The 10,000-nt window shown below is 39.0% G+C and overlaps 1 protein-coding gene across 1 annotated transcript in view; it reads left to right on the top strand.

Moving 5' to 3' along the window:
• Positions 1-7,606, top strand: part of LOC133639344 (ependymin-like) — a 15,215-nt gene extending 7,609 nt beyond the window's left edge. Inside the window, exons 2-6 of the mRNA XM_062032589.1 lie at positions 3-37; positions 141-275; positions 3,648-3,831; positions 5,376-5,463; positions 7,357-7,606. Coding sequence (XP_061888573.1) covers positions 3-37; positions 141-275; positions 3,648-3,831; positions 5,376-5,463; positions 7,357-7,507 — 593 coding nt within the window. The 3' untranslated portion in view covers positions 7,508-7,606. The remainder of the gene's footprint in view (positions 1-2; positions 38-140; positions 276-3,647; positions 3,832-5,375; positions 5,464-7,356) is intronic.
• Positions 7,607-10,000: the final 2,394 nt, after the last annotated feature.

Raw genomic sequence — 10,000 nt, 5'->3', positions numbered from 1 at the left:
AGTGGCTCCTCCCCTGATGACTGGAGGTGTCACTTTGGTGAGTCTGCAGGTTACTCCTTTCAAATAAACTCTGACATTTGTTTGTTATTGTTTTTGATTGTGTTTGTGTAGAGAAATCTATGTAACTACGTGTCTTGCAGATGACCCCTAGTGGACTCTACACGTCTTCAGGAACAATCAGCTACGACGCTTTTGGTCAGAAGATTCGTGTCAGAAACTTTGGCTTTGTTGGAAATGAAACCTTTGCTATTGACCAGCTGATGCTATTTAACAAGGTAGTTCTTCTTCTTCTTGTTCTTCTTTCTTCTTCTTCTTTTTCTCATTCTTGTACTTATTTTTTTCCGTTCTTGTTCTTCTTTTCGTTCTTGTACTTTTTCTTTTTGTTCTTATTTTCATTTTTCTTTGTTTCTTTTTTTTTGTTCTTGTTTTTGAACCTTTTGGTATTGACCAGCTGATGCTCTTTAACGTGTTGTTTCTTCTTCTTTTTTTGTTTTTGTTTTGTTCTTTTATTTTGTTCTTCTTTTTTTGTTCTTGTTCCTCTTTTTGTTCTTCTGCTCCTTCTTCTTTTTGTTCTTCTGCTTCTTCTTTTTGTTCTTCTTCTCCTTTTTTTCGTTCTTCTTCTTCTTTGAATTTTTGTTCTTCTTCTTTTTGTTCTGGTTCTTTTTCTTGTTGTTCTTCTTTTTTGGAGCATTTGCTATCGACCAGCTCTTTAACAGGGTATTTCTTCTTCTTCTTTTTTCCCTTCTTTTTTTTCTTCTAATGCTTATTCTTTTTTCTAGTTCTTCTAATGCTTATTCTTCTTTTTCTTCAAATGCCTTTTCTTCTTCTTCTTCTTCTTCATTAATCCTGTGTAGGGCAACAGGTGAGCTAGAGCCTATCCCAGCTGACTTTTGGTGAAAGTAAATCGTGTAGTTTAATTTTGTAAATAACAGTAGAGGATGATAGTAGAATCTTTGTTTCTGTGTTTATTGCCATGCATGTTTAGTGTCATGCCCTCACAGGTCAGTTGCAGACATTTGTGTGTTTGTATTAATTTATTCTTTTTACAGTGTTGATTTATTTTATTTTGACGTGTATTTCTGGTCTTGTCATCCTCGTCCGGACAGAAGGGTGACATGGCAGTGTGGCTGGATTAAAAGAGACGTCGGAGACGCTTTACTGAAACAAAAGTTGCTTTATTACAAGCGAGCGTCATTATACAGGACTGCAGTTCCTGGAGGAGGTCAGGTCAAAAATGAAGGACTCCTAACTTGGAGAAGCCAAACCATCAGTTTTATAGTCCTCCTTCCTGTCTCTGGGTGTGTGCCAACTTAGGACAGCCCACCCTGACCATAAAAGAAGATGTTCGTGTGTAAGAACAGATGCAGGTCTTGGCATGGCGTAGTGGGTAGAGCGGCCGTGCCAGAAACCTGAGGGTTGCAGGTTCGCTCCACGCCTCTTACCATTCCAAATCGCTGCCATTGTGTCCTTGGGCAGGACACTTCACCCTTGCCCCCGGTGCCGCTCACACCGGTGAATGAATGATGAATGATAGGTGGTGGTTGGAGGGGCCGTAGGCGCAAACTGGCAGCCACGCTTCCGTCAGTCTACCCCAGGGCAGCTGTGGCTACAAAAGTAGCTTACCACCACTAGGTGTGAATGAATAATGGGTTCTTACTTCTCTGTGAAGCGCTTTGAGTGTCTAGAAAAGCGCTGTATAAATCTAATCCATTATTATTATTAGTATATCTTAGATGCTGTCATTAAGCTAAACATGTAGTCTCTTCTCACGGATAGGGCAATCACCTTTGCATACCAAGGTCCAATTTTATTGTTTTTTCTACCACGATAACTAATCCAATCCACACACAAATGTCAATACTAAAGGGCTCTAGGTCAGTGGTCCCCAACCACCGACCGATTGGTACCGGGCCGCACAAGAATTAAAAAAAAAAAAAAAATTTTATTTAAAATTTTTTATTTAATCAACATAAAAAACACAATATATACACTATATACCACTATAGATCAATACAGTCTGCAGGGATACAGTCCGTAAGCACACATGATTGTATTTCTTTATGTCAGTGGGACAAATTTTCAAGCGTTGACCGGTCCGCAGCTACAAAAAGGTTGGGGACCACTGCTCTAGGTTATTATGTGCCCAAACTGAAATACCTACTAGTTAAACTGGTGGTTTGCTTTCTCCCAGATGAATATAAACATTCACTATATGCAAAACATAATATGAGTTAATTCACTTACATTTCTCAAAAGCCCTGGGGCCGTATTTATCAAGCTTCTTAGAATTACTCCTCCTAAGAAGTCTGCTAAGAGTTGACTTATGAGTAAAGAAATTATTCGCTGAAAGCTGCACTTAAAAGTTAGTTATCAAGCGTCTTACTCACACTTTCAGCGAAGTGTAGGACTGAATCTTAAGTGTCACACTCAGAGCTGAATTACGACATTACTATGTGCCGTAAACGGAATTTTAGGTGACGTCATTTCTGTGTCCATAGAAATGACCAATCACGGAAAGGAATCCCTTGTCTAAGAATAAAGAAATATCTTAGAATTATTTAAGTGGACAATGGGAGTGTATATTTTGACAATAAACTACAAAATAATACAAAACAAACAAACAATATTGGCAATGAATCAAAAATAAATGTTTCCTTTTCTTTCCAATTCATTACTTAGGCAACTAATTTGAAACTGGTGTGGGTGGCTCTATATATACTAGCCCACTGCAGCCACATGCAGAAATCAACATGGAATCGAAAAGAAAACCAAACTGGCGAGAGTAGGAGACACTTGCATTTTCCCAGTGGCGAGATATCGGAGCATTGTGATGACCTTTAGTTCTGCTGTGAAAGCTCTGCTGCGTGATGTTGCTGATGAGATGACGCCCCTTATTAAATCTGTGACAAAAATTATACCCACTCTGTCTAAACGATACCGTGTGATCAGCTGCTCGTCATCAAACAAAGCCAGGACATCCTTCCGCTCCCTGAACGTTCGCGCACGTCTCTCTCGCCTCAATGCCATCCCCCGCTGGCAACTCCTAACCACTTAGGACACCTCTGAAGGTCTCTTAAATATCGTGGAGAGTAGGAGTGATTCTTAGACTTAAGAAAGTTGATAAATAGCTTTTATTCTTAAGTTTGAGAATAGGACTAAATTTCGCAAATTCTCAGGACTTAAGTGTAAAATGGCACTCTAAGACGCTTGATAAATACGGCCCCTGATCAGGAATCAACAGTGCTGGTCCCATACCCGGATGAATGGGATTGGTGCATCATAGTCTGTTGTAAAAAATAAGCCAAATCAAATCATGTGGTTGACTTGCTCTGGCCTCTCCTAATGGAAAAAACCGTAAGAAAACAAAACAGGTCGAACTGCAATGTATCATCGTTACCACTAGGTGGTGTAACTATACAGGATTATTTGTATTTATTTCTGCTTTATATTGTCCATAGGTATACATGCAAGTGTGAATGGTTGTGTGTCCATACAGTATGTGTCCTGTGATTGGCTGGTGACCAGTCCAGGTGTACCTCCCTTCTCTTCCCGAAAACCCAAATGAGGACACGCTTTATACATGGAGGTACAAAAGGGTTGGATTATTTTAATGAAATACTCTACACATGTGTTTTCTCTTCTTCCAGAAAGTCTACTATGAAATCAACTGGAAAGAATTCACTTGCAAGAAGAAGCGTCTGAATACGGACTTCATTCCCATGCATGTGCCCGATAACGCTGTGATGATGGGTCAGGCTGTTTTGGGTTCCTCCTCCTCCTGGGGAATGGGTGTGCTGGTCAACAACTGGCATGGATTACTTCCCAACAATGGTGAGAAGCATCACTGAATGGTGTTGTGAAGGAAGTAGATAACACCTAGAGAGAACTAAAACATATAATTAGTGCTTCAAATGTTTCCAAACATTAACTGTGTTTATCAGTCACTGTTATACAAACCCCGTTTCCATATGAGTTGGGAAATTGTGTTAGATGTAAATATAAACGGAATACAATGATTTGCAAATCATTTTCAACCCATATTCAATTGAATGCACTACAAAGACAAGATATTTGATGTTCAAACTCATAAACTTAATTTTTTTTTGCAAATAATCGTTAACTTAGAATTTCATGGCTGCAACACGTGCCAAAGTAGTTGGGAAAGGGCATGTTCACCACTGTGTTACATGGCCTTTCCTTTTAACTTTCAGCTAAATCTTTTAATCTTTTAACTTTTAACGTCTGCACTGTTTTTATTTTTATTGTCTGCATTTTAATTTTGCTTTTATTTCCTTTCATTTCACTTTGTTGTCTGTGAAGCACTTTGAGTCTGCCTTGTGTATGAAAAGCGCTATACAAATAAAGTTGCCTTGCCTTGCCTTTTAACAACACTCAGTAAACGTTTGGGAACTGAGGAGACACATTTTTTAAGCTTCTCAGGTGGAATTCTTTCCCATTCTTGCTTGATGTACAGCTTAAGTTTTTCAACAGTTTGGGGGTCTCCGTTGTGGTATTTTAAGCTTCATAATGCGCCACACATCAGCGAAGCCGACGGCGTTTCCGGGTGTTGTTGATAAACGGTTTTCGCCTTGCATAGGAGAGTTTTAACTTGCACTTACAGATGTAGCGACCAACTGTAATTACTGACAGTGGGTTTCGGAAGTGTTCCTGAGCCCATGTGGTGATATCCTTTACACACTGATGTCGATTGTTGATGCAGTACAGCCTGAGGGATCCAAGGTCACGGGCTTAGCTGCTTACGTGCCGTGATTTCTCCAGATTCTCTGAACCCTTTGATGATATTACGGACCGTAGATGGTGAAATCCCTAAATTCCTTGCAATAGCTGGTTGAGAAAGGTTTTTCTTAAACTGTTCAACAATTTGCTCACACATTTGTTGACAAAGTGGTGACCCTCGCCCCATCCTTGTTTGTGAACGACTGAGCATTTCATGGAATGTACTTTTATACCCAATCATGGCACCCACCTGTTCCCAATTTGCCTGCTCACCTGTGGGATGTTCCAAATAAGTGTTTGATGAGCATTCCTCAACTTTATCAGTATTTATTGCCACCTTTCCCAACTTCTTTGTCACGTGTTGCTGGCATCAAATTCTAAAGTTAATGATTATTTGCAAAAAAAAAAATGTTTATCAGTTTGAACATCAAATATGTTGTCTTTGTAGCATATTCAACTGAATATGGGTTGAAAATGATTTGCAAATCATTGTATTCCGTTTATATTTACATCTAACACAATTTCCCAACTCATATGGAAACGGGGTTTGTAAATGTTACAGTTATGTCACTGTATTTATTCCTTCTTTGGGATCCTGCTTCTGGCCTGTTCCTTCACATGCGCCTTCATGATCTCAGGCTACTACATGAGCGTTTTCTCAGATATCGGCTGCATCCCCATGACCTTCACCAGCTACACGCCATCATCTGGATGGACCATGGTCAGGTAGGAAGTGACAAAAAGAATGTTCTTAAAGAAACACTTTCTGTTGGTGACGTACGAATGGAGTTCGCTGACTGGACACTTCATTAGGTACACTGGTGCACACTCTAATGCAGGGGTGTCAAATTCATTTTAGCTCAGGGGCCACATGTAGCAAAATCTATTCCCAAGTAGGCCAGGATTGTAGAATCATGGCATGATAATTTAGAAATAAAGACAACTTCAGATTGTTGTCTTTGTTTAACAATAGGAAAGAAACACTTTCTGAAAAATGTTTTTTTTTTACTGGTTACATTAACATCTTTGACAATCAAGGTATGAACGTAACAATCCACCTTTTGTATACCGTATTTTTCGGAGTATAAGTCGCTCCGGAGTATAAGTCGCACCAGCCGAAAATGCATAGTAAAGAAGGGAAAAAACGTATCTAAGTCGCACTGGAGTATAAGTCGCATTTTTGGGGGAAATTTATTTGATAAAACCCAACACCAAGAATAGACATTTGAAAGGCAATTTAAAATAAATAAAGAATAGTGAACAACAGGCTGAATAAGTGTACGTTATATGACGCATAAATAACCAACTGAGAACGTGCCTGGTATGTTAACGTAACATATTATGGCAAGAGTCATTTAAATAACTATAACATATAGAACATGCTATACGTTTACCAAACAATCTGTCACTCCCGATCGCTATGATGGCCATATGACTCAAGTAAACAATAACAACATTTTCTATGTTCTATTGAACGTGTAGAACATTACACACAGCCCTCAAAAATCTATCGAAATGTTTTAGTACGATTTTGGGTAAGCTATGAAACCGCACCGCTTGATGTGCTTCAACATACGAGTATTATGGTGTGTGACATATTATCTAGCGTTTTGTTTCTCAATATTATGCAAAAGAAACTTTTCCTACCTTCTGGTACCTGCTGATCTGTATTTGGGATCTGCATAAATCCTGAAAAATTGCGTGAGTCCGTCTTTGCAGTCGATAAGTTTCTTATTTTTCTCTATCTTCTTGTTATGTGACATTCATCCTCCGCAGTTGCCATTTCTAATATAAAGTAGTGTAAAGTTCTTACTTATATCTGTCAGTAAACTCGCCATGAAAGGGCTAAAACATACCGGTATAGTGAGTTTATATTATTCACCCAAGGAATTTTAGTTATTAGAGAGTTCCGGTCGGACGTTTTTTCACGGGACACATTTCCGGTGTTGTTGTTTCCGGATGAGGAGCTGCTGCTCTGTTGTTGATTTAAGTAAAGTCTGAATGTCATTAAAACAGTTAGCTCCATCTTTTGACACTTCTTCCACTCCCGTCCTTGCACGCCACACCGCTACAACAAAGATGACGGGGAGAAGACGCTGCCGAAGGTGAGCCACGTAAATAAGACCGCCCACAAAGTGGCTTAAAGATGATCTGTAAAACAGAATATATGCAACATTTGACCAAAGAACCACCATTACATGTTATATAGACTACAAGGAAGGGTTTTCAATTTAGAAAAAAAAAAAAAAATATGACTACTTTAATGCGCCCTTTAATCCGGTGCGCCTTTATATATGAAAACAGATACAAAATATACCATTCATCGGCAGTGCACCCTATGGTCCGGAAAATACGGTATCTGAGCGGTCAAAATATTTTCTAAATAAAGCAATAAAGTCGCCAAGTTAGCAACACGAAACCCCTCCTGCTCAGTCTGTTTAGTCTCTAAGCAGACCAGGTTTGTTTCAATGAATAACACATACCTACTGTACGGAGTTGTAACAAAAGCTACATTCACAGACAGTCCCATCGTAATGTGTTTATGAGCGAGGGCTAACAGGTAAACCTATTTATAAAATGGCAAACACTGCAGTTCAAACCAAATTCTTCATTTTCCAGCACCTACAATTGGGTACTTGGCCTCACCAATCCTATGGACTTCTTCCCACCTGTCATTTGTGGCAAATCTGAGCTGGAGGAATCTGAAACAGCTGACACCATGTTTACTGCCTTGGAGTCTCTGGCCAGAAAGACCAAGAACATGGAGTAAATGTTGGGGTTTTCATCCTCATTTATCAGAGGGAGTAGATTCTCCCGGAAAACAACACACAAAATGCATTCAAATAAAACATTTCTTTCATGTCAGCATGTTATGTATGAGTGCTTCATCACATAGTTATTTCTCGCCCTACTTTGAGATTTTATTTATTACAACTACAATACACATGCTGTCGGTCTAGATGTGTGTACACACAAAATATGAAATTATACTTTACACATACTTCAATATGATTGTTCATGTTTTCCATCCAGTTGTGCATTACAAACTCAAAAGCCATTCTGCTGTTGCCGTAGCTAGCTGGCGGCTAATACCTTAGCATGGTGTTGCAAGGTGATGTGTTACAACAGTGTTTTTCAACCTTTTCTGAGCCAAGGCACATTTTGTTCATTGAAAAAATCCAGAGGCACACCACCAGCAAGAAAACATTAAAAAAATGAAACTCAGCAGCCGATATTAACATTAAAAAGTCATTCTCGCAATTGTTGGATATGAATTCAAACCATAACCAAGCATGCATCACTATAGCTCTTGTCTCAAAGTAGGTGTACTGTCACCACCTGTCACATCACGCTGTGACTTATTTTGAGTTTTTTGTTGTTTTCCTGTTGTAGTGTTTTAGTTCTTGTCTTGCGCTCCTATTTTGGTGTTGATTGTCATGTCATGTATGGATGTACTTTGTGGACGCCGTCTGCTCCACACGCTGTAAGTCTTTGCTGTCGTCCAGCATTCTGTTTTTGTTTACTTTGCAGCCAGTTCAGTTTTAGCTTAGTTTTGCATAGCCATCCCTAAGCTTCAATGCCTTTCCTTAGCGGCACTCGCCTTTTGTTTATTTTTGGTTTAAGTGCTAGATACTTTTTTACCTGCAAACCATCGTCGTCGTTCCCGACATCTGCAAAGCAATTAGCTACCTGCTGCCACCTACTGATATGGAAGAGTATTACACGGTTACTCTGCCGAGCTCTAGACAGTAAAGACACTCAACAACAGCACATTCGCGGATTATAATTACTGGTTTGCAAAAAATATTTTTAACCCAATTAGGTGAAATTACATAATATCCCACGGCACACCAAACAAGATCTCACGGTACACAAGTGTGCCACAGCACAGTGGTTGAAAAACACTGTTACTACACTAGAACAGGGGTCCCCGACCACCGGTCCGTTATATATATATATATATATATATATATATATATATATATATATATATATATATATATATATATATATATATATATATATATATATATATATATATATATATATATATATATATATATGTGTAAATACACATATATATACACATCTATATGTGTATATCATCATCATCATCATCAGCCGTTCTGCTGGACGAAAGCCTCAGCATGTTTCTGCCATAGTGAACGATCTCTAGCTGCTCCCTGCCACTGCACTGTTCCCCAATATTTGTCTATTTCATCTCGCCATCTCACTCTTTGTCTTCCTCTATTTCTGCTCCCATCCATGGGTCTCCATGATGTCATTTGGGGAGTCCATCTATTATCTGTTCTCCTACTGATATGTCCAGCCCACTTCCACTTACTTAATTTGATAGTTCTCATAATGTCTTGGACTTGCGTTTGTTTTTTCACCCATTCATTTGTTTTTCTGTCTTTATATGTGTATATACACACATCTATATGTGTATATTTATATACACTACAGTTCAAAAGTTTTGGGGTCACTTTGAAATGTCCTTATTTTTGAAGGAAAAGCACTGTACTTTTCAATGAAGATAACTTTAAACTAGTCTTAACTTTAAAGAAATACACTCTATACATTGCTAATGTGGTAAATGACTATTCTAGCTGCAAATGTCTGGTTTTTGGTGCAATATCTACATAGGTGTATAGAGGCCCATTTCCAGCAACTATCACTCCAGTGTTCTAATGGTACAATGTGTTTGCTCATTGGCTCAGAAGGCTAATTGATGATTAGAAAACCCTTGTGCAATCATGTTCACACATCTGAAAACAGTTTAGCTCGTTACAGAAGCTACAAAACTGACCTTCCTTTGAGCAGATTGATTTTCTGGAGCATCACATTTGTGGGGTCAATTAAACGCTCAAAATGGCCAGAAAAATTATAAATGGGTTATACTTGTATAGCGCTTTTCTACCTTCAAGGTACTCAAAGCGCTTTGACAGTATTTCCACATTTACCCATTCACACACACATTCACACACTGATGGCGGAAGCTGCCATGCAAGGCGCTAACCAGCAGCCATCAGAGGCAAAGGGTGAAGTGTCTTGCCCAAGGACACAACGGACATGACTAGGAAGGTAGAAGGTGGGAATTGAACCCCAGTAACCAGCAACACTCCGATTGCTGGCACAGCCACTCTACCAACTTCGCCACGCCGTCCCTAAATTGGGACGGCGTCTGAAACTCGACAGTCTATTCTTGTTCTTAGAAATGAAGGCTTTTGAACGGTAGTGTGTATATATATATATACACAAA

The sequence above is a fragment of the Entelurus aequoreus genome, linkage group LG22, assembly GCF_033978785.1.
Source record: "Entelurus aequoreus isolate RoL-2023_Sb linkage group LG22, RoL_Eaeq_v1.1, whole genome shotgun sequence".
NCBI classification, from domain to species: domain Eukaryota; kingdom Metazoa; phylum Chordata; class Actinopteri; order Syngnathiformes; family Syngnathidae; genus Entelurus; species Entelurus aequoreus.
Note: the sequence above shows the minus strand (reverse complement) of the source record. Positions and strands in the feature narration are given on the sequence as shown.